At 40.9% G+C, this 25,415-nt stretch overlaps 1 protein-coding gene across 1 annotated transcript in view; it reads left to right on the top strand.

The window, feature by feature from the left end:
* gys1 (glycogen synthase 1 (muscle)) overlaps positions 1–19,634 on the top strand; it is a 123,425-nt gene extending 103,791 nt beyond the window's left edge. The window contains exons 13-16 of the mRNA XM_073049355.1: positions 3,600–3,695; positions 13,363–13,526; positions 16,226–16,306; positions 17,918–19,634. Of these exons, the coding sequence (XP_072905456.1) occupies positions 3,600–3,695; positions 13,363–13,526; positions 16,226–16,306; positions 17,918–18,214 (638 nt within the window). The 3' untranslated portion in view covers positions 18,215–19,634. The remainder of the gene's footprint in view (positions 1–3,599; positions 3,696–13,362; positions 13,527–16,225; positions 16,307–17,917) is intronic.
* The last annotated feature ends 5,781 nt before the right edge of the window (positions 19,635–25,415 follow it).

Here is a 25,415-nt window from a genome sequence, read left to right as displayed (position 1 = left end):
CACAAATTTGCTGATCCAGTTTACCACGTTATCACCAAGACTGTTGATATAGATGACCAACACAACAGGCCCAGCACCAAACCCTGCAGCACACCACTAATCACAGGCCTCCAGTTAGAGAGGTAACCATCTTCGACCACTCTCTGGTTTCTCCCGTGAAGCCAATGTTTAATCCAATTTACTACTTCATAGTGAATGCCAGACAACTAAACCTTCTTGACCGACTGTCTATACGGGACTTTGCCAAAGTCCACTGCCTTTCCTTCATCAACTTTCTTGGTCACCTCCACGAAAAACTCTTAAGATTGGTTAGACACGATCTACAACGCACAAAGCCAAACTCTTCCTAATCAGTCCATGTCTATCCAAATATTTACATATCTGGTCCCTTAAATTAGACACTACTGATGTCAAGCTCCTTGTATATTCTTACAGCCATTCTTAAACAACAGAACAACATTAGTTGACCATCAATCCTACGGTACCTCTCCCTTGGCTGAAGACATTTTAAATATCTCTACTAGGACCCTGCAATTTCTGCACTAGCCTCCCACAGGGTACAGGAAATAACTTGTCAGGCCCAGGGAATTTATCCACTTGAATTTGACTCAAGACAGTGGGCACCTTATCCTCTGTAATCTCTATATAGTCCATGACCACGCTGCTGTTTTGCTTCAGTTCTGCTAACTCTGCGATCATCTCCCGATGCAAAGAATCTATTTAAGATCTCTCCCACATCTTTCAGCTCCATGTATAAATGACCACGCTGATCTTCAAGGGGACCGATTTTGTCCTTTGCTATCACTTTTCTCTTGATATATATCTGTAGAAGCCCTTGGGAGTTTCCTTTACTTTGTCTGCTAGAGCAACCTCATGCCTTCTTTTAGCCCTCCTGATTTATTTTTTAAGTGTTGTCTTGTACTTCTTGTACTCCTCAAGTTCCTCAGTTCTTCCTTTCTGCCTGTACCTGATATGCACCTCCTTCTTTTTCTTAATCAGGGCCTCAATATCTCTTGAAAATCCAAGGTTCTGTTTTCCTTGCCTTTTATGCTGACAGAAACGTACAAACTCTGTACTCTCAACATTCCACTTTTGAAAGCCTCCCATTTTTCAAGTTCACCTTTGCCAGAGCAACTTGTCCCAAACCACATTTGCCAGATCCTTTCCGATGCCATCAAAATTGACCTTTCTCCAATTCAGAATCTCAACCCGAGGACCAGACCAATGCTTCTCCATAATTATCTTAAAAGTAATGGCATTATGATCGTGAGATGTAAAGTGTTTGCATCCATACAAACTACTGTCACCTGCCTTGCCTCATTCACTAATAGGAGATCTAGTATTACACACTCTCTAGTTGGAACTTCGATGTACTGATTAAGGAACTTTCTTGAACACATTTGACAAACTCTATCCCATCCAACCTTTTCCCAGTCAATATGTGGAAAGCTAAAACCACCTTCTATCACAACCTTATTTTTCTTGCGACAGTCTGCAATCTCTACAGATTTGCTCCTCTAAATCCCACCGGCGGTTGGATGTTCTATAATATAATCCCATTAATGTGGCATCTTTATTCCTGCTATTTAGCCAGAGTAGACATGTTCTCCAGCCTTTACTGTCTGAGCTCTGATGTGGCACTTCTACTGACCATTAATACACCCCTCCCTCTTTAATCCCTCTCACTCTATCATGTCTAAAGCAATGGAACCCTGGAACATTGAGCTGCCAATCCTGCCTCTCTTGCAACCAAGTCTCACTAATGGCTACAATGTCATAATTCCATATGCTATTCCATGCCCTAAGCTCATCCACCTTTTCTACAATACTCCTTGCATTGAATATATACAGCTCAGAACATTAACCTTTCAATTGCTGACTTTGTGTGGAAGCTTAACAACATCTTTCCCCATAACCACTCCACTCTTTATTCTAACAACAACACACACAAAATGCTGGTGGAACACAGCAGGCCAGGCAGCATCTATAGGGAGAAGCGCTGTCGACGTTTCGGGCCGAGACCCTTCGTCAGGACTAACCGAAAGGAAAGATAGTAAGAAGGGTCTCGGCCCGAAACGTCGACAGCGCTTCTCCCTATAGATGCTGCCTGGCCTGCTGTGTTCCACCAGCATTTTGTGTGTGTTGTTTTTGAATTTCCAGCATCTGCGGATTTCCTTGTGTTTGCCCACTCTTTACTCTGTTGCTGTGGTTCCCATTCCCCCGCAACTCTATTTTAACCTGCTCCCCCCATTCAGCCCTCTCAAACCTTCCTGCAAGGGTATTAGTTGCTTCCAGTTCAGGTGAAAACTGCCCCTTCTGTACAGGTCCCACGTTCCCTGTAAGAGAACTCAATGATCCAAACAACTGAAGCTCTCCCTCTGCCGTCATCTCCTTAGCCACGTATTAAAGTGCATGGTCATCCTATTTCTGGCCCCATTAGCATGTAGCATGGCTAGCGATCCTGAGTTCACAACCCTGGAGGACCTGTCCATTAACTTATCACCTAACTCCCTGGACTCACTTTGCAAGACCTTGTCACCCTTCCTACCCACGTCATTGGTGCTGATGTGGACCACAACCTCTGGTTGCTCACGCTCCCGCTTAAGAATGCTGTGAACTTGATCGGGTAAGTCCCTGACCCTGGCTTCCTTCTTGGCACCGGTCTGATTGGTGCCCTTTTGTAGCAGGTGGAACCTCTGATTGCAGCAGTAAGCCATCCTTGAACAGTCCAGCCAATTGGTCAATGCAGGTCTTCCATACACTCCCAGATACACCATTGAGGTCTGTCCAATCTCACTTCTACCTAAGTCACTGGATTGTGCAAAACCAGAACCCTGATAGAATATTTTCTTTGTACGAGCCCCATCTGGTGTATTGCTTAAGACGAATTCAATGTTGTCCAGAAGCCAGACATGCATATCCTAGTCTCTTGGATGTGTTGACTTTATTTTGCTAAAAGCTGAAACAATAATTCTAAAGAAACCTTCAGAAAGAGTTTCAAATTTAAATTCAGATAGCATATGTAGTGTTTTATAAAGAGATATTTTGCTTATTTTGACTACTTCTCTGCAAAGAATAGTTTTATGATCCATAAGAGGTTCAGGCTAAATTACCATTAACGCATCCCAGAGATGCAAGGAATCTCCTCGGAATTCACAAACAATTAATTTTTATTTCCCCCATGCAAGTTTCATCTTTCATCCTTTTAAATGTCGATGTAGTATGCAAGGATGTGTGCAAACTTGCGCAGATTTGTATAAAGATGAGATCATTGTTTGCTTCAAACCCTGCAGTTCCACTCAGACCAGCTCAATGCCAAACACAAATCCATCCGTAAGCTTCAGCTGATTTAATTTGCTCATGTTTAAGCTGCACCAGCTCTCCTTGTACTTGCCTCAGGGAACACCTCCAGCTTTAAAACCACTGGTCTTGATCTGGTGAACTTTGCCTATTACCATTTAGAATGTTAGCAGAGAAAAAAAGTACACTGTTTAAATGAGAATAAATATTGCGATGTAAACGCCAATGCGATACGTAATCGGTCTGCTGCCTGGAATATGTGGATGTGAATTGGTCTTGCTATTTGTCTGTTCCCCCAGCGGAGTGCACAGTGATGGGAATTCCCAGCATTACCACCAACCTCTCAGGGTTCGGGTGCTTCATGCAGCAGCACATCGCTGACCCAACCGCGTACGGTAGGTACCGCTTCCTGCCACGTTACACTGATGGTATTCACTGTTAGAGTGATACCCCTCGATGGCATCAACATGTGTGTTTTGATGACTGATTTCATCAGGGGAGGAAAAAAACGGTTTGGGAGAAAACTGGAGGAGATTAACACATTATTGTTGGGTTCAATTTCTGGAAGCGTTTATTATAAGAGTCAGAAAGAGCATTGGAGAAATGTAGCTTCAAAGTGTTTTGTGCTCCTGTCGTAAGGCTACTCAGCTGGTCCCTTTGAAGTCCCATTGATTAGGATAGCCAGGAGCTGGCAGACAGCTGCATCCGGGAGGAGCGTGCAGTTAATATTAGAACTTCAGATTATGTCAGGCTCACCGAAAGAGAGAGAGCCCTTTTCTGCCATGAAACAAACTTGTTAGCAAAGTGACCACCTTCATACCATAAGCACAGGAACTCCTCTAGTGTATCACTAATCAAAAGGTCATTCGTCAGTTCTCTGCCTTATTTTGAACTTTCTGTTTCAATGTCTGCTTGACTCCGTGTATTTCATTATGTTACCTAGCTGTCCGAAAATACCCCCATCTTGCGTCACACTGCTTTTCCCTCCATTACATGTATAATGAGTAATGTAACCTTAAGTCCTTCAGTGAGTGGAAAGGGCTGAATTTTTTTTTAGGTACGCAATATACCAATGCAAGGTTCATATACCCACATCTCAACCTCAATTTATTTTGCAATTTTCTTTGCTGCTTTTCCTGAAACAGTTTTTTTAACCTGATTCCCTTGCATTGCACAATGTCCTATACAGTTCTTAGTGGTGTAGATAGTGAGGCTAACTGTAATGTTCCAGTGATCACTGGCAAGACTCCAAGTTGGGCCTCTCAGAATTCGGTTTAATATCACTGGCATATGTTGTGAAGTATGTTGTTTTGCAGCACTAGTACATTGCAATACATATTTTTTTAAAAACTATAAATTACAAATATAGTATATTGGATTCCGGTTAATTAGGACACATCGGGACAAGTACATTTTGGCCCTGTTACGTGGTTGTACCAATTCGCCAAAGTTTCATGGGAATAGCTAAAAAGGTATAAAAAAGGCAAACTATTAACAAGTTAGTAAGAAATTTAAATGAAGTACAGAACAAATTAGAACACTAACAAAACTACTGCAGTATTATAAAACTGTATTGGTTCATAATAGTTATCAACAGGGGTATTCATTCAGTGTACGCTGACATGTTCTTTTGATTGACTGTAAATGAACAAGCCAGATAGTTGACTGCCTTCAAACAGGACTTTTGATGATTGCATCCTCCAAAACTTCATTTTCATTGTAGCATTCAAGATGATTGTTGATATCTTCAAATTTTTAGTAGTTTCTAACTTGTTGAAATAGTGAAATTGTTTCATTTTCACTCTTGGCCATCTGTCTCATCTCCAAGCCTGAATGCTTGAAACCACAGTGAGCAAATTTTCTGAATTATCTTTCTGCTTATTCCTCCCCAACTATCAGTGACCAAAGTTGCTGCTTTTTGAACACAAACATACAAGTGTCGCTATTTAAAAACTTGTCACTCTAAGCACAGTGTAGTGTCTAACAGCCACACAACATAATTGAAGCAAGTTAGAAACTGTTTGGCAACAGTTTCAATTAAGTGGCATAGTATCCTAAACAAATGAAGGGAAACCCGGCTATTTTCTCAATTTGTTTTCGTTCTTTAAGTGTTGTCCCAAATAAGTGGTTGCCCCAATTAACCAATGGCCCAATTAACCAGAATTCACTGTATAAATGAATTAAATAAGACAGCCTACAAAGTGAAAAAAAACATGTGGGTGTGTACATAGGTTTATTGTCCATTCAGCAATCTGATGGTGGTGGGGAAGATGTTGAATGAGTGGGTTCAGGCTCCTTGGCCTCCTCTTTGAGGTAGCAATGAGAGGAGGGTATGCCCAGGGTGATGAAGGTCCTTAAAGACAGCTGCCACTTTTTCGAGGCTTTGTCTTTTGAAGATGTCCTCGGTGCTGGGGAGACTAGTGCTTACGATGGAAGTGGCTGAGCTTGCAACTTTCTGCAGCTTTTTCCAATCCTGTGCAGTGACCCCTCCATACCTGATGGTAACGCACCAGTTAGATTGCCCTCCGTGGTACGTCTGTAGAAAATGTGCAAATGTCTTTTGTCACATCCCAATTCTCCTCAATCATTTTCCTGGTCTCACCTCTCTTGAGTACAAGGCTGTTGTTGCAGCACCACTCAACCAGCTGATCTATCTTGTTCCTGTATTCTTCCTTGTCACCATCTGAAATTCTGCCAACAACATCAGCAAATTTATAGATTGTATTTGAACTGTGCCCAGCCACAACAGCTGTGGGTGCAGACAGAGTAGAGTGCTGAGCTAAGCACGCATCTTTGAGGGGCGCCAGTGCTGGTTGTCAGCGAGGAGGAGATGGTGTTTTCATTCTGCATTGACTGTTCACTCCCATTGATAAAGTCAAGGATCCATTTGTAGAGGAGGTACAGAGGCCCAGATCTTGGAGCTTGTTGATTAGGACTGAGGGTATGATTGTGTTAAACACTGAGCTGTAATCAATAACCAGCAGCCTGACATACTGTATGGATTACTATTGTCCTGGTGATGCAAGACTGAATGGAAAGCCAGTGAAACAGTAGATCTGTTATGGTGATAAACAAACTGAAGTGAGTCCAGGACCTTGTTTAGTCAGTAGTTGATTCTCGCAATGACCAACCTCTCAAAGCACTTCATCACAGCAGATTGAGTGCAACTGGAAGGTAGTTGTTCAGGCAGCTCACCCTGTTCTTCAGGACAGACGGTGGTGCTAGAAAGTTTGTAAACCCTGTAGAGTTTTCTGTATTGCTACATAAATATGGGCTAAAATGTGATCAGATCTTCACGAAATCCTAAAACTAGATAAAGAGAATCCTATTAAATAAATAAATAACACAAAAACATTATATTTGTTCATTTATTTATTGAGAAAAATTATCCAATATTAGATGTATTTGTTGGGAAAAAGTATGTGAACCACTGAGGTAATGCCTGCTACCAAAGCTATTTGGTCTTCCAATCAATGAGATGAGATTGGAGTTACTGGTTGTAGAGATGACCTGCCCAATAAAAAAGACACACAAAGTCAGATTACTGACAGGACCTGCTCTTCTCAAGAAAGATCTGTTTATGTGCACCATGCCTCGATCAAAACAACTTTCTGAGGACCTTAGAAGAAGAATTGTAGAGATACATGAAGCTGGAAAAAGCCACAAGAGCATTTCTAAAGGCCTGACTGTTTATCAGTCCACAGTAAGAACGATTGTCTACAAATCGAAGGAATTCAGTACTATTGCTATTCTCCCTAGGAGAGTGGAAGTGGGCATCCTGCAAAGATCACCAAGTGCAATGCTGAAGGAGGTGAAAAAGAACCCTGGAGTAACAGCAAAAGACCTGCAGAAATCTCTCCAACTTGCTAAAGCCTCTTTTCCTGTGTCCACTATAAGAAAAACACTGAACAAGAATGGTGTTCATGGAAGGACACCATGGAGGAAACAACTGCTTTCCAAAAAAAACATTGCTGCACATCTCAGGTCTGCAAAAGACCACCTGGATGTTCTTCAATTCTTCTGCATCAGTGTTCTATAGACAGATGAGACAAAAGTTGAACTTTTTAGCAGAAATGCACATTGCTATGTTTGGAGGAACAAGGGCACTGCACACCAACACCAAAACCTCATTTCAACTGTGAAGCTTGGTGGAAGGAGCATCATGGTTTGGGGCTGCTTTGCTGACTCAGGGCCTGGACAGCTTGCATTCATTGAGAGAACAATTAATTCAAAATTGTATCAAAACATTTCACAGGAGAAGGTCAGGTTAGCAGTCCATCACCTGAAGCTTAATAGAAGATGGATAATGCAACAAGACAATGATCTGAAAAACAAGAGTAAATCAACAACGGAATGGATTAAAAAGAAGAGAATCTGTGTTTTACTATGGCCAAGTCAAAGTCCTGACCTTAATCCTATAGAAATGTTGTGGAAGGACGTGAAGCAAGGAGGCTCACCAACATCCCAGAGTTGAATCAGTTTTGTAAGGAGGAATGGCTAAGTCAATGTACAGGACTGATCGACAGATACCGGAAATGTTTGGTTGAGATTATTGCTGTACAAGGGGGTCACACCGATTACTGAAAGCAAAGGTTCACATTCTTTTTCCAACAACTATGTGTAATATTGGATCATTTTTCTCAATAACTAAATGTACAAGTTTAATGTTTTTGTATTATTTATTTAATTGGGTTCTTATTTTCTAGTTTTAGGACAACCCTCAACACAGGTGCCCCTCAGGGCAGTGTCCTAAGCTCCTTCCTTTACTCTCTGTATACCCATGATCATGTCGCCACCCACAGCAAAGTAAATTTACTGACGATACTGCATTAATTGGCCTAATCTCAAATAATAACGAGGCAGTCTACAGAGAAGTCATCACCCTGACACAGTGGTGTCAAGAAAACAACCTCTCCCTCAATGTCACAAAAACAAAGGAGCTGGTTGTGAACTACAGAAGCAATGGAGACAAGTTAGCCCCTATTGACATCAATGGATGTGGGGTTGAGAGGGTGAACAGCTTTAAGTTCCTCGGCATACACATCACCAAGGATCTCACGTCGTCTGTACATACTGGCTGTGTGGTTAGAAAATTTACACAGCACTGCTTTCACCTCAGACAGTTGAAGAAGTTTGTTATGGGCCCCCAAATCCTAAAGACTTTCTATAGGGGCACAATTGAGAGCATCCTAACTGGCTGCATCACTGCCCGGTATGGGAACTGTACTTCCCTCAGTCGCAGGATTCAGCAGAGAGTGGTGCGGACAGCCCAGCACATCTGTAGTTGTGAAATTCCCAGTATTCAGGACATTTAGAAAGACAGGTGTGTAAAAAGGGCCCAAAGGATCATTGGGGACCCGAGTTACCCCAACCACAAACTGTTCCAGCTGCTACCATCTGGGAAACAGTACTGCGGCATAAAAGCCAGGACCAACAGGCTCCAGGACAGCTTCTTCCACCGGGCTATCAGACTGGTTATTTCATGCTGATACAATTGTATTTCTAGGTTATATTGACTGCCCTGTTGTACATGATATTTATTACAAATTACTATAAACTGCACATTGCACATTTAGATGGAGAGGTCACTTAAAGATTTTTACTCCTCCATGTATATGAAGGATGTAAGTAATAAAGTCAATTCAATTCAATTCAGTACATGAAGATGTGATCACATTTTAGGCCATACTTATGTAGAAATAGCCGCTGCAAGTTCCCTTTATGAAATTGGGTGCAACAGTTTGCAATTTTACACCCAAAATATGGTTGTCAAAGACAAACACTAAGCCTTTCTGAGTAAATTTACATTGTGTTAAAGTGCTCATTGTGTATTGCAGTCATGAGTTGCTGATGTGTTCTGAGTTTGCAATGCATGTTGTTTCTCTAAATGCTCTTTAAAAATAAATGTAAACCTGAAACAGAAAAATCGATTTGGAAGTATGTGAAGAAGGAAAACTACTCTTCCTTCCACCCCCCTCGTCACCCATCGTTACCTCAAGTAATCTACCTTAACTAAGATGGACTACCTTTTTAATAATTTGCTTTTTCAGTTGTAACAAACTGATGGATTGATTGACAAGAACAATCTGTCTAAAATCTAATTATACAGAGCAATTTGTACAGCAGAACTGATCTATTCTACTTGTGCTATGCACCTTGGTAACTGAATAAAGCACAGAAATAAAACTGACAGGTCTTTTGTACATAACACGGGCTTCACACGCTTCCTTTTATGTTCCATTTCTTATTGTTAAGGTAATTGTATTAACGACTGCTGCATGTGGCCATTATTTTAGGTCATTGCTTTTAGTAATATAATCAGTGTACTTAAAAACAGTCCTCCTCCTTATAATATGCCATGCGCCATCAAATTGGCCGAGTTGGAAAGCAAGCATTGCCCAAGAGGGATGTGTGCCTTGTGTAATGATGTTAGAGAAAAGACCAGAGTTCAGATCTTTGTTAATAAAATTACCTACAATGGTACTAATGCCTTAAGCAAATTGGATAATACCTTGCATTTCCTCCCAGGGAATAATTGTTCAACATCACTAAAATTCATTGCATTCAAAACTCATCAAAGCGAAATGAAAATGAAGGCTTCTTTAGATTTCAGATAAGTATAGTGTTACTGAAAATCTGGCAGAATCATTTTAGCAGATACCATTATCATAAAGAAAAGCAGCCAGATTGTACTCAGGCGTACCTTGCAGGATTACAATGAGATCATTTAGTACTTCAAGACCAGACATTCCGCGGTAACATACACAATTTATTGTCTGACTGGCATGTGGTGGTCAGTCCAGGGACTGCCACACTGAAAAATTTCAGGTGCTTTGCAATGAAGGAAGTAGCAGAGATGGAGATGTTAGGGAGAATATTATGGCTTCTGTATAATTAGAAAAAGTAATAGAGATGCCTTTATTATCGAGAATTGTGCAGGTATATGATATTAGAATGATACAGAGCCATAGAGTCCGAAAGCACTTAAGCCGGCCCTTGGGCCCAGTGACGGACAAGATGCCCACTTAAGATAGTCCCATTTGCCAGCATTTGGGCCATGTCCCTCTAAACCTTTCCTACTCAGCTACCTATGCAGGCCACTTTTAAATGTTATTAATGTACCTGCCTCAGCTACTTCCTGTGGCAGCTCAATCCATATACTGACCACCCTCCGGCTGGAAAGGTTGCCTCCCAGTTTCCTACTAAATCTCTTCCCTCTCACTTTAAACCCATGACCTCTAGTTCTTGATTCCCAAAACATGGAAAATAGACTATGTGCATTTATCCTGTCTAAGCCCTTTATGATTGATACACCTTTATAATATTCATAAGATTTGCCAATACAGTGGATTCTGGTTAATTGGGACCAGTATATTTTGGTTCAATTAAGCAGCAGTCCCAATTAGCTGAAGTTCCTTTTCTTTCTTTTTAAATTTGTTTATTAATTTTCTAATGCATAAGCATAATAACAATAGTAGTACAGAGAGATTGGGATTACATTGTTGATAAACAGTATATACGAGTACAGGTGTCCCCCCGCTTTACGAATGTTCACTTTACACCACTTCGCTTTTACAAAAGACCTGCATTAGTAACCTGTTCTCACATTACATGAGGATTTTCACTTTTACGAAAATTTTTCACATATAAATTAATGGTTCTTCGCTTTATGCCATTTCGGCTTAAGAGAGGTTTCATAGGAACACTCTACCTTTGTAAAGGGGGGGACATCTGTATAAGCTATAGATAACACAAATGTACCAAGCCTTCCAAACTCTTAATGTAATTAACATGATAAAAAAAATCAAAAAAGAAACCCCAAATTAGAAATAAAAAAAACTGAACTGAACTAAACTAAACAAAGCTGGGCATCAATTACATCGCATGCAATCAATAATGTCGATAACTTCGCTCCTCTATCCAAATATTTAAGGATAATAAAAAGGATTCGGAAAAGGTCAAGTTGCATCATATAAAAGTGTTGAATAAATGGTCTCCAAGTTTCTTTGAATTTAACCGAGGAGTCAAAAATGACACTTCTGATTTTTTAAAACTTTAAACAAAATATAGTTTGGGAAAACCATTGGAATGTAGTAGGAGGATTAACATCTTTCCAATTCAATAAAATGGATCTTCTGGCCATTAATGTAACAAATGCTATCATCCGACGAGCTGAAGTGGATAAATAACTATGTTCCATCATTGGTAAGCCAGCCGAAGTTCCATGGTATTAATTAAAAAGATATAAGAAAGTCAAATGACCATTTAACTGAGTGACAGATTATGTATTTAAGTGAAATACAAATTAGAAAAATCTATTCTACTACAGTACTATAAAATTGTGTATTAGTTCCCAGTAGTTACCAATGGAGGAATTCATCCAGTGTATGTTGCCAAGTTCTTTAGATTGAATGTAAATGAACAAAACTCAGTGCACACACCTAGTGCAGATAATGGACTGCCTTCATACAATGACTGCATTCTCCAAATCTTTGTTTTCATTGTAACATGCAAGATGATTGGTGAAACCTTCAAATTCTTCATAGTCCCTACTTTGTTGAAATAGTGGAATTGTTTCATTGTTACTCCTGGCTGAATCTGGCTTCTCCAAGCCTGAATGCTTGAAGCCACAGTGAGAAAAATCACTGCTCTTTGAAAGCAAAAACACACAACTCACGCTATACAAAATCTGTTTGCTCTAAGTACCAAGTAGTGTCTGACAGCCACACACGTGCACAGAACTGTTGGAATTAGTTGGCAACAGCCTCCTGCCCCAGTTAAACAGCATAGTGCCCCAAACAAACGAAGGAAATCCTGGCTATTTTCTTGACTAGTTTTTGTTCTTTAAGAAGAGTCCTTAATAACTGGCTTTCAATTAACTGTAATCCACTATATATAGAAGTAAATAACAGCTACCATATGTTGTAAGTATTGTGTAGGAGACACTCCTACTGTTGTGTTATCAGACTTACTGCTCTTTTGCATAACCCTGTATCTTTCTCACTTTGTTTTAGTGAGCCTCGTGGTATAGTGTTTCTCTGTGTAGGTGAGGTAGAATGTGACATTTCACTTTGGGCTAGTCTACATCTACTGTACCATTTCCCCTGAACTTTTCTCTGGGTTTGAACTATACAGTTTCACAGAGTCATAGAAAAATACAGCGTGGAAACAAACCCTTCAGCCATCAAGTACTCACCTGTGCAATAGGGGGATTTACAGTGGAGGGAGACAGATGGACATTAGAGGAAGCACACACAGTCACAAAGAGAGCATGCAGACTCTGCACAGACAACACCGTGAGTCAGGAATAACCCTAGCTGCTAATACATTCTGCACCATCTTGGAACGGGAATTAAACTTCGACACAAGTACCCCCAAATAATGCAAATACTAGAAATCTGAAATAATACCGCAGGCCAGGCAACACCTTTGCAGAGAGAAAGAGTTACTCTTTTACGTTGTTAACTTTTCAATAGAACTGGTGGAACAAATAGATGATAAACAGAATTTGCAGGCAATTACTGATCTGAAATTGATAACTTCAGCTGATTACAAACTGGCTAACTAAAATCGGGTTGGGTCACTACACAAATTGGGAGCCCAGAGGTAGTTGGAAATGATATGATGAACAATAATATGTTTTATCATAATTTTTTAAATTGAGATACGGCACGGAATGGGCCCAATTTAGCCCTAACCTAATCATGGGACAACTTACAATGACCAATTAACCTATCAACTCGTACAAACAAGCTGGATGAACAATATTTGACCTATCAACTGCTGTGTCTTTGGAATGTGGGCGGACACTGATGCAGTCGTGGGGCAAATGTACAGACTCCTTACAAAAATAAAAATTGAAAAAAATGAACAAATCATATTAAAATGATAAATGAAGTGATCGCATAGCCAACCTAACTTTTGTTGAGCTGTGACTAAACCATGTTCAAATTTACAGCCACTCTCTGATTTTAAACAGAAACCTGTCCAGAATTTGCCTTGCTGGACAGAAGTGTGTCTGCGCATTAGACATCTCACTTCAGGCTTGCTTGTTTTCCTCAGGGATTTACATACTTGATCGTCGGTTTAGATCTCTGGATGACTCGTGCAATCAGCTGACCTCGTTTATGTACAGCTTCTGTCAGCAGTCCCGTCGACAGCGCATCATTCAAAGGAATCGCACCGAGCGGCTCTCTGATCTGCTGGACTGGAAGTACCTGGGAAGGGTAAAGCTCAACACTAACTCCTCACCTTCATTATAGTTAATGGTGATCAATATTTTACTCCAGTCACCTGCTACAAAATGAAAGGATTTGTCTGCCACCAACTTCACACTTTGTTTTTGTAGCTACAGTTTGATTACTTCCCTTCTGCATCAGACAGGCACCATTCATTTCATCAGGAGATTTTTTAGAACATAGAACAGTACAGGCCCTTCAGCCCACAATGTTGTGCCAATATTTAACCTAATCTAAGATTGAGCTCGCCCTTCTTGCCCACATAGCTCTCCATTTCTCTTTCATTTATATGCTTATTCGAGTTTCTTAAATGTCCCTTGCATATTACTTCTACCACCACCCCTGTTTTTAAAAAAAACTCTACTTCTGATATCCTGCCTATCCTTGCCTCCAATCAATTTGAAGTTATGCCCCCTTATATTAGCCATTTCCACCCTAGGAGAAGATCTCTGGCTATCCACTCGATCTATGTCTTTCATCATCTTGTATACCTCTATCAAGTCACCTCTCATCCTCCTTCACTCCAGAGAGAAAAGCCCTTGATTGTTCAATTTATCCTCAAAAGACATGCTCTATAATCTAGGCAGCATCCTGGTAAATCCCCTCTGCACCGTCTCCGTAGATTTCACATCCCTTCTCTAATGAGGCAACCAGAACTGAACACAATACTCCAAGTGTGGTCTAACCAGCGTTTAATAGAGCTGCAACATTACCTCACAGCTCTTGAACGCTGGTTCAAGATAGCAACCAGCTATTAGTCCCTGAACTAATAAAGGTCAACACGCCATACACCTTAACCACACTGTCAACTTGTGCAGCAAGTTTAAGGGATCTATAGACTTTGTACCCAAGATCCCTCCATTCCTCCACACTGCTAAGAGTCCCACCATTAACTCTGTATTCTGCCTTCAAGTCCAACCTTCTAAAGTATATCACTTCACACTTACCTGGATTGAACTCCACCTGCCACTTCTCAGCCTGCTCAATGCCTTTTGTAACCTCTGACAGCCTCCTGCACTGTCCACGCCACCACCAACCACTGCATCATCTGCAAACTACTAAAGCACTCTCCCCTTCTTCATCCAAGTTATTTATAAAAATCACAAAGAGCAGGGGTCCTGTACAGAATCCTGCAAAACACCACTTGTACTATTGTCTCGTAAATTGCTGGTTGCTATTGTGTTGTCTGCAATTGTATGGGCTTGTGTTTTATGCTGTTATCCCAGTCCAAAGCTGTGGTAAAGATCAGGGAGTTGTGGTCACCGTCTCCGAATTGCTCATGCACCAAGAGATCTGTCTCCTGATCAGGTTCATTACCTAGTACTAGATCCAGTATGGCCCCTCCTCTAGTCGGACTGTTCACGTATTGTGTCAGGAATCTTTCCTGGAGACACCCAATAAACTCTTCCCCATCTAAACCTTTTGCACTCAGGAGGTGCCAGTCAATATTTGGGAGGTTGATGTCAGCCATGACAGCAACCCTATTATTTTTGTACCTTTCCAAAATCTACTTCCCAGTCTGCACCTCAGTGTTTCTGTTTTTATTGGGAGGTTAATAGAATACTCCCAATGGATAGATTGCTCCCTTCCTGTTTCTGACTTCCACACTCTCTAACCCTGTAGGTGATCTTGTCACAATATCCTCCCTTTCTGTAGCTGTGATCATCATCATCATTATGTGCCTTGTCGTGTGATGTGGGCGATCAGGGTCAATAATCATGATTGTTCTTGGAAAATATTTCTACAGATGTGGTTTGCCATTGCCTTCTTTTGGGCTGTCTTACAAGACAGGTTGCCCCAGCCTTTATCAGTACTCTTCATAAATTGTCCGCCTGGCGTCAGTAGTGGCATAACCTGAACTTGTGATATGCACCAACTGCTCCATGGCTTCACATGACCTGATCGGGGGACTAAGCAGGCTCTACACCTTACCCAAGGGTGACCCAGAGAGAAGGGGCACCTTACACCTCTCTTAGTGGAGACGTATCTCCACCCCAACACCCTTTCTGTAGCTGTGTTACTAATTCTTGATTAGCAATGCTACTCCCCTACCTTATTTACACTACCTGCCCCTTTTGAGATATCTAAACTCTAGAACATCCAGCAGCTAATCTTTCCCTTGTGGCAGCCAAGTCTCTGTAATGACCACAATGTTGTAGTTCCATGTACTGATACCTGCTCTAAATTCATCATACTTGTCTCTGATACTTCTATCATTAAAATAGGCACATTTCAACTTACTCAGCTGATTGTAACTGCACCCTAACATTGCCTCTCATGATCCTCCTATTCAGCACTTAGCTCTTCAAAAAACCTCCTCAGAACCTTTCTTTACATCTGCCAGTGGGCCCCAGTCTTCTCGCTTTCCCAAACAAGAGGAAATCTGCAGATGCTGGAAATCTGAGCAACACACACAAAATACTGGAGGAACTCAGCAGGCCAGGCAGCATCTATGGGAAAATGTACAGTCGACGTTCCTCACTTTCCCAGCTCACCATCCCTCATTTTTCTGCTCTATAACATGTGTCAGTGGGTCTTCTTATGTGAAGAACATTAACAAATAGCTGATCTTTGCTATTCTTAAATCTCTGAGATCAGAAAAGAATTAAACCCCCCAGCAGAACAACGTAACATGTTGGGGCAGTTTGTCTCTTTGTAAAAGCAGTGTCTTTTGATTGACTTTTCAGTATTACGTCCATGCAAGACAGCTTGCGTTGGCCAAAGCATTTCCAGATTCGTTCACTTCAGCTCAATGGGAGCCAGTGGTTGTAAGTGATTGTCTTATTGTCTATAACATTGATTATCAGCACTAAAGTCAGTTAGCTTGTTCTAAAGTTCATACTGCTTATTTTTGTTTAGAGTAGGCTTAAATATAATTTTAATCTCAAGTAACTTCAAAGCAAATTGCTAACAAATTTTAACAATGTTGGGAGAGGAAGGAAGTTAGAACAGTGCATGATATTGGTTGTAATGATTACATAGTTGCCACATAGTTAACTAATTTGAATAATTTTAATTGTGCCAGTGGTATTGCGCATTTCTCTGTTCTGCTTTTATAGGAATCTTTGTTCTCCAGGCCATATCATAGAAAATGTTTAACTCTTCAGCTCTTTGTCATACTCAGAATTATGTAGTGGATTGTGAGTTCAGCATGACCGTTATGATTAGATCATGGAATTGCCCGTTCAGTAAGAGTTACTGTTTGTCAGCTGCAGAACCCTTTTGTCATGATGGTGTTGGCATTAAATGTAGTCTGTCTCAGTGCCCACTTGCAAAGTACATACAGTATGAGAATAAATACTGTAATCTTGGTTGGAAGAGATGTAAATGAAGTGCCTTTGCTGAATAAACCATGCAAATATGCTGCGTACCTGGCAGAACATCATAGAAAAACTACTCATTGGAGTTCTCCTGTGGTTAAATTTCAGATTCAAATTACATTTATAATCAAAGTATATACACTTCACCATATACAACTCTGAGGTTAATTTTCTTGTGGGCATAGCAATAAATCCAACAACCATAACAGAATCAATGAAAGACCCCACCAACAAGATGGACAACCAGTTTCAGAAGACAATGAACTAAGCAAATACAAAAAGAAAGGAAAAAAGAAACATCAAATAAATATTGAGAGGCTGAGTTGAAGAGTCCATAGGTTTTGGAACTGTTCAGTGATGGGGTGTGAAGTTGAGTGTATTTATCTACTTTGGTTCCACACCCTAATAACTGAGGGCTAGTAACTGTTCCTGAACCTGGTGTTGGAAGCTCCTGTACCTTCTTCCTGTTGGCAGCAGCGAGACGAGAGTATGGCCTGGGAGGAGGAGATCCTTGATGATGGATGGTGCTTTCCTATGACAACGCTCTGTTTAGAAGTGCTCAATGATGGGGAAAGCTTTAGCCGCTGTGGGCTGGACTGTGTCCACGACTTTTAGTAGCATTTTCCGTTAAGGGTATTGGTGTTTCCATACCAGGTTATGATGCAGACAGTCAATATACTCTCCGCCACACATCTACAGAAGTTTGTCAAAGTTTTAGATGTCATGCCAAATCTTTGCAAGCTCCTAACGAAGTAGAGGCGCTGTGCTTTTAGAGAGGAATTATCTCACTTGTTCAGATTATTGCAATTTACAGTGAAGCTTGGTTAATGTAAAATGATTATGCTAGACATTGCTTTATTGAATTTCATCATGTAAATTTTAAAGTTTTGCAAAAAAAGACAGATTGCATTTTGCCAACTTCCACCAATCAGAATTCAAGGCAGCATAGATTATTAATGCAATAATGTAGACACACATGTTCATGTAGTAGTGGGTCTGTGTTCACATGCTCATTCTACTTTGTGAAGCTGAAATAACATTCCTCTTTTTAAATTAAAGAGTGAAGGCTTCTGTTACCCAAGGCCCGCATCCAAGCCACCTTCTCCAGCTACTTCCCTTCATTCCAGTCCCTACCACAGCGAAACAGAGGATGATGAAGAGAGATACAATGAAGAGGAAGAAGCTGAGAAAGACCGCATGAATATAAAGCCGATTGCAATGATCAGTTCAAAATTAGAGAAAAGAAGGGTGAAGAAAAAGAGCCAGGCAATAGAACCCGGCTCCCCAGGAAGCCTTAACTACAGTTCTAGTGATCCTGAAAACCATAGTGACTTGGGAACAGAGGAAAGAAACTAGAACTAAATTGTTTACAACTGCAAAGCTACTGCATTATACCAACTCTACAGAGGATTAAACAGAGGGTTAGATTGTGTGCTGAGTTTCAACGAGTTTTGGTTGTAACCGTAAAATTTTCAAATGCACTTTATCCTCCGAGTTGTTGCTTTCAGGTCATGAGTCACAGAAGTAAATTGGAACTACAGCCAACATCACTGAAATCATTGTTAGATGTTTCTGGAAAATCTCCTGAAAACCTGATGTGTTCAAAAACGGATGGGGGACAAACCAATTAGTCAGACTGATTGAAATGAGATCATAAACCCACAAGTGTTAGAATCTGCACACGTGCCTGCTGCATGCTCTCTACAAGTTAGCACATCTTCATGTTCCTTACAAATTTACAGCAGAGAGTAAATTTGGAATAGATAATTTAGTATCCAGATCTGGAGCTACTGAAGATGGGTTACCTTTAGTGAATTTTACCACTAAAATCATTTGCATGTGACAAGTGTTGCATGCCATACCATGAAAATTCAGTATAATTCATAACCAAAAGCAGCCTCCAATTGTAGACTCAAAATACTCTCCATTAATCACCCTCCTGTTATAAGGATCTGATAGATGTTATTTCATTCAGGTAGAAAATATGCAAAGTTAATTTGTTGATAGCAGAATGGATCTTCTGTGATTTTTAAGAAAATCTGTGTTCATGGATTTTATATTTTAATACAATAAACAAATATTTGTTTAAGGCAGTACTTTGTTCGAAGTATTAAGCAAAGGGATGAATCACAAAAATTATGTGTGCACGTTTATTTTTCACAACTGGGAAATGTCTGAGGTTTGACTGTATCTCTTAACTGAAGTGACATTTTTGGCCAGTGGTAGTCCCAGCGGTAATGGTGGGGCCACAACTGTGGGCTGGCTGAAGTATCCAACTCTGGAGGTGTAACATACTCCTCGCCCTCATTGTAGAACAACCAGCCAAAACATTGGGTGCTTCTCAGGAGAATGGTTGTCTAAGTACTGATGTGTGCGAAGCCGCCTTGTGTTTTGCACCAGAACTCCCAAGGAGCTGTCTCAACAATATAAAAAGAGAAGGTTTTGTTTTGTTTTTTGAGTTAGATGTGGCACTTTAAAAACTAAGTAAAAGGAACACAAATCCTTTTCCAACTATAAAAAGAAATCGAGAAATTTCCAGTTTATGACATTTTTCCATGGTGAATTTCCAATCAATATATTCAGTGTGTGACTGTACCTTCTCTCTGCAGTTTCTTGTAACTCCTGCTGCTGTTCATTTTGGCCGTGCGTTCTGTTACAGACAAACTTGAAATTAAATCTATCAATAAATGTATGCTTCTCAGTAGTCACAGGTGAAATGGTGTGAGAAAGTTACTGTAAGGGCATGCAAATAAAAAGTTACTTTTTTAAAATTGGAGGTAAATCTTCTTTTCTCATTTTCTCCTTTCACACTCTGTCCATTGTGTCGAAATCCCTGGCTGACTGCAAAAGTAAGTCCTTGCTACAGTCTGCTGCACCGCACACCTGAACGCGTTGGCAAACTGTGTTCACTTGAGCTCATCTCATTGCAGTTCCCTTATCACATGATGCTCAGCTGTTCAGTTGTAATAAGCCACAGCTCTAAACGAAGCAACAAAGAGCTCATCTTATGGCCTTTACAATGTTGGGATGACTGAAAGCACATTTGATATTACACAGGAAAAGGAAAAAGCAAACTTGTGCGGTGATGACCAGGTAAGCAGTTTCAGTGATACTGGTTGATACCTTTCAATTAGTAAGCTCTTTGGACTTCTTCCCATCCACCGCTCCCCCAAACCTGCTATATCATTTAATAAGATCATAGCTGCCCTCAATTACACAGCCCTGTCCATTGGTTGTAATATTTTAGCATCCAGCCTGCCCCCTCCAAATTTACTGATCAAGAATTGATCTACTGCACCTCAAAAAGAATCTTCTCTGCTTCCACCATCCTTGTGTCTCTTGAAGGGAACATTCCAAAGGCTCACAGTTTACCTCCTCTCAATCTTAAATAGATGAACCCTTATGTTTAAACACTGACTTCAAGTTCAAGTTTAATTATCATTCAACTATACACATGAATAGAGCCAACTGATATAGCGTACCTCGGGCCAAGATGCAAAACACACTAACAGTCTCACACAGCACATATAATCATGATAGCAGAAAGACATAGTTACAAAAAAATTAAAGTAATAATATAACCCAAGTTCCTGAGTGTCATGGCCTGTAGACTGGTGGTTGGATGTTGTCCTGGAGTCACGTTTCTGCAAGAAGAGCCTGCATTCGTTTGTGCAAGTGCAGCCACAGATGAACACGGTCCATCTTGTCTTCCTGGGAGTGAACGGTGGAAGGCAGCACCAATGGGAAGGGCCAGACCCTAATCCAGTGCAAAATCCCCCCAGTGGCTGCAACAAGTGACCCCAAGGCATGAGGGCCCGGCCCATGCCACAACTAAGGCTACACAGCTCCCCCACTGTTGGTCTCATCAATTAACTAAGAATTGGACATATAATATTCTGCATTAACAATATCCAACAGGGTATGGCAATCACAATAAAAATGTCCAAGTCAAACACTTGCACCATTTGTTGGACCGCACACCATTTCCACATGCCACCCCTGATGCCTTCTTCCCTGGGTGGCTGAAACAGTCTGGAACACGATGTGCAACAAATCCAACTCTGTCAAGTAACTCGACCTGCTGAACTTAATATCCATCAGTGTCTTATGATCATAAAAAATAGACTTAAAGGATGGACAATTTCACCTTTGTTTGGACTCAGTGAGGCTGCTGAGACTGACTGTGCCGCCATCTTACCAGTATTTCATTCTACAATACTTCTAGATTCTCCCAGCAGAGCCAACCTCCTCTATTTCACCCTTGGGATCTTATTTATTTCAATCTTCCTCTTCAAACCTCCAAGAGGACCACAACCTTGCCATGGTTTGGAGGCTCGCATGCCTCAATGACCCGGAGAGCTACATTAGCTGACGTCAGGGCTTTATACAGGGTCACCCATGCCAAACAGGTCAAGGGGTAGAGGCCAGACTAAGAGTGGCCCACTGATCCTGGGGTTCAGCTCAGGGCTAACCACACTGACTGGTAAAATTGTTACAGAAACAGCAGTGGAGAATCCTTCTACATCAGAGTGCGACAGTATTCCTAAGTTTCCACTCAGAACCTGTGTGACTGACCGTGAGAGGAAGCTACTGACGTGATGAAGGAAGTCCGCAACACTACCAGAGATAAAGCACTTTCATTGCTGTCCGAAATGCCAGTGGCGTAATGAGCAGTAAGTAAGTCAATACTGTACATGCCTAACCTGTACAATCTTTCCTCATAACATGACCCGGTCATTCCAGACAACAGGGACAAATTATTTTCACTCTAAATGATGGATGGAGTCATGTATCATCTGAAACATCCCCTCACTAGCAGAGATTGGGTTATTGGGTGGCTAACAGTTGACAGCTCGATAATCTAAGGATAAGGAAATAAAATTACTAAAAGCAGACCAATGAAAGAATGTGATGGAAGTAGTCATCTCTGACGAGAAGCATGATATTAGGAAGGTTTAAATTGTAATTAGAAAGGAATATATATCTACCTGTAGATTTCTGCTTTCCAACGGGTTGTTATAATTAGTACTCCGAGGTGAAGGCCATGGATTGAGAAGCAAATTAGTAACTCAGAAGAGTGATGATGATCAGAATCCGGTTTTCAAAGTCTGAAAATTGCCAATTATTCCACCAATTTTATATCCTGGGAAAAAATGAAGCAAAAAAAAAGAAATGGATAGTCTTGATTTTAATATCCATGTCCAAACAACAGGCCAGAAGACCATAAGGCATGGGAGCAGAATTAGGCCATTCAGCCCATCGAGTCTGCTCTGCCATTCCATCATGTCTGATCCCAGAACCCACTCAACCCCATACACCTGGCTTCTTGTCATATCCTTTGATGCCCTGACCAATCAGGAAACTATCAATTTTTACTTTAATTATACCCATGGACTTGTCCTCCACCACAGTCTGTGGCAGATCATTCCACGGATTCACTACTTTCTGAATGAAAAAATTCCCCCTTACCTCTGTTCTAAAAGTTCGCCCCTCAATTTTGAGGCTGTACCCTCTAGTCCTGGATGCTCCCACCAGAGGAAACATCCTCTCCATATCCACTTTTCAATATTTGGTAGGTTTCAGTGAAATCCGCTCCACATTCTTCTAAATTCCAGTCAGTACAGGCCCAAAGCTGCCAAGCACTCACATGTTAACCCCTTCATTCCCAGAATCATCCTCATCAACCTCCTCTGGACTCTCTCCAATGACAACACATCCTTTCTGAGATATGGGGCCCAAAACTGTTGACAATACTCCAAATGAAAACAGGGTCTTATTAGTGTTTTATAAAACTTCAGTATTATCTCCTTGCTTTTATATTCTATTACCTTGAAACAAATGTCAACATCGCATTTGCCTTCCGTACCACAGATTCAACCTGTAAATTAGCCTTCTGGGAATCTTGCACGAGGAATCCTAAGTCCCTCTGCACCTCTGATGTTTGAATTTTCTCCCCATTTAGAAAATAGTCTGCACTATTGTTCCTTTTACCAAAATGCATTATCATATTTCCGAACATTGTATTCCATCTGTCACATTTTTGCCCGTTCTTCCAAATTGCCTAAGTCCTGCTGCAATCACATTGTTTCCTCAGCACTACCTACCCCTCTGCTTATCTTCGTATCATCTGCAAACTTTGCCAGAAAGCCATCAATTCCACGATCTAAATCATTGACAAACAATGTGAAAAGTAGTAATCCCAGTACTGACCCCTAAGGAACACCACCTGTCACTGACAACCAACCAGAAAAAGCCCCCTTTTATTCCCACTTGATGCCTCCTGCCTTTCAGCCATTCCTCTTTCCTGTAATACCGTAGGATTTTATCTTGTTAAGCAGACTCATGTGTGGCACTTTATCAAATGCCTTTTGAGAATCCAAGAAAATACCATCCACTGCCTCTCCTTTGCCCACCCTGCTTGTTACTTCCTCAAAGAAATCTATCAGATTTGTCAGGCAAGATTTCCCTTTGCAGAAACAATGCTGACTTTGATTTATTTTATCATTAGTCTCCAAGTACCTTGAAACCTCATCCTTAATAATAGATTCCAACACTTTCCCAACTACTGAGGTTAGGCTAACTGGCCTATAATTTCCTTTCTTTTGCCTTCCTCCCTTCTTAAAGAGTGGAATGACATTAGCAATCTTCCAGTCCTCTGGGACCATGCTAGAATCAAGTCATTCTTGAAAGCTTATGGCCAATGAATTTGTTATCTCTTCAGAAACTTCTTTCGGGACTCTGGGACGTAGTCCATCTGGTCCAGGTGATTTATCCACCTTAAGACCTTTCAGTTTGCCTAGCACTTTTTCTTTTGTAATAGCAATGGCACTGATTCCTCCTCACTGACTCTCATGCCCTTTGGCATATAGCTAGTGTCTCCCACATTAAAGACTGAAGCAAAGTACTTATTAGGTAAATCTGCTATTTCTTTGTCACCCATTATTACCTCACCAGCATCCGATATCAACTCTCACCTCCCTTTTGTTTATATAACTGAAAAAACTTTTAGTATCCTGCTATATATTATCAGCTAGTTTGCTCTCATATTTCATCTTTTCCCTTCATATAGCTTTTTTAGTCGCCTTTTGTTGGATTTTAAGAGCTTCCAAATAATCCATCTTCCCACTCAATTTTGCTACGTTTTATGCCCTTTCCTTGGCTTTTATGCAGTCCTTAACTTCCCTTAACAACTACGGTTGCTTAGCCCTGCCATTTGAGAACTACTTCTTCTGTGGGACTTATCTATCCTGCGCCTTGTGAACTATTCCCAGTATCCTCCTCCAATCCACCAGGGCAAGCTCCTCTCTCATGCCTCTGCAATTCTCTTTATTCCATTGCGTTACTGATAAATGTGACTTGTGCTTCTCCCTCTCAAATTGCAGTATGAATTCAATCATATTATGATCACTGTCTCCCAAGGGTTCCTTTACTGACTAATAAGATCTGGGTTATTACACAACACCTAATCTAAGACGGTCTTTCTTCTAGTAGGCTCAAGCTGCTTTAAAGTGCCATGTCGTAGGCGTTCAACAAATTCCCTCTCTTGCGATCTGAAACCAGCATGATTTTCCCAATCCCCTTGCGTATTGAAGTCCCTCATTGCAATTGTGATATTACTCTTATTACATGCCTTTTCCAGCTCCCTTTGTAATCTCAATCCCACATCCTGGCTACTATTTGGAGGTCTAGATATGATTCCCATAATAGCTTTTTTTAACCTTGCACTTTCTTAACTCCACCCACGAAGGTTTAACATTCTCTGACCCTATGTCCCCTCTTTCGAAAGATGTAATTACGTCTTACCAACAGAACCACACCACCACCTACGCCTTCCTGCCTGTCCTTTTGATACAAAGTATATCCTTTGATGTTAAACTCCCAGATATGACTTTCTTTCAGCCACGACTCAGTGATGCCCACAACATCATACTGACCAATCTAATTGTGCCACGAGTTCATCCACCTTATTCTGAATACTATGTGTATTTAAATACTGCACCTTCAGCCCTGCATTTTTTGCTCTTATGAATTTTGCCTCTGTGGTACAACTTAACTCTTTGCTCTGTCTGCAGTTGTATCCAATCATTGGCTTGTCCTTCCTTATAATATTACCGTAGATTCCGGATTTTAAGCCGCTACTTTTTTCCCACATTTTGAACAGCTTTGAACTTTGCGGCCAATAATCCGGAGCGGCTAATGCATTTTTTTTTCATGCCGCCTCGTAAACATTTTGCCTCGTAACAGTAGACCAATAAAATTGATGAGTAGTTCACAGAGGTCCAATGAAATTGTACGATAAATCAAGCGCACTTTCACAATTAAATTATTGTAAATCAGTCATTTGTACTCACCCTCATCAACATGGAAAACACTCGAAGCATTGTGCTACCTACCCTCTTAGTTTAAACTATATTTGTTTTCTGTACTACATCGCGGGATGCTATGACGACACACCCGGTTTCGCGGCGTCTTGTGGGAAAATGCCGTTTGCGATGAAACGGAAAGGAGGGGGTCGAGCGGCGGAGCGGCTTTGGATCCGAGCGAAATCTGCTTTTAA

This window comes from Hemitrygon akajei, chromosome 6 (assembly GCF_048418815.1).
Source record: "Hemitrygon akajei chromosome 6, sHemAka1.3, whole genome shotgun sequence".
Classification (NCBI taxonomy): Eukaryota; Metazoa; Chordata; class Chondrichthyes; order Myliobatiformes; family Dasyatidae; genus Hemitrygon; species Hemitrygon akajei.
Note: the sequence above shows the minus strand (reverse complement) of the source record. Positions and strands in the feature narration are given on the sequence as shown.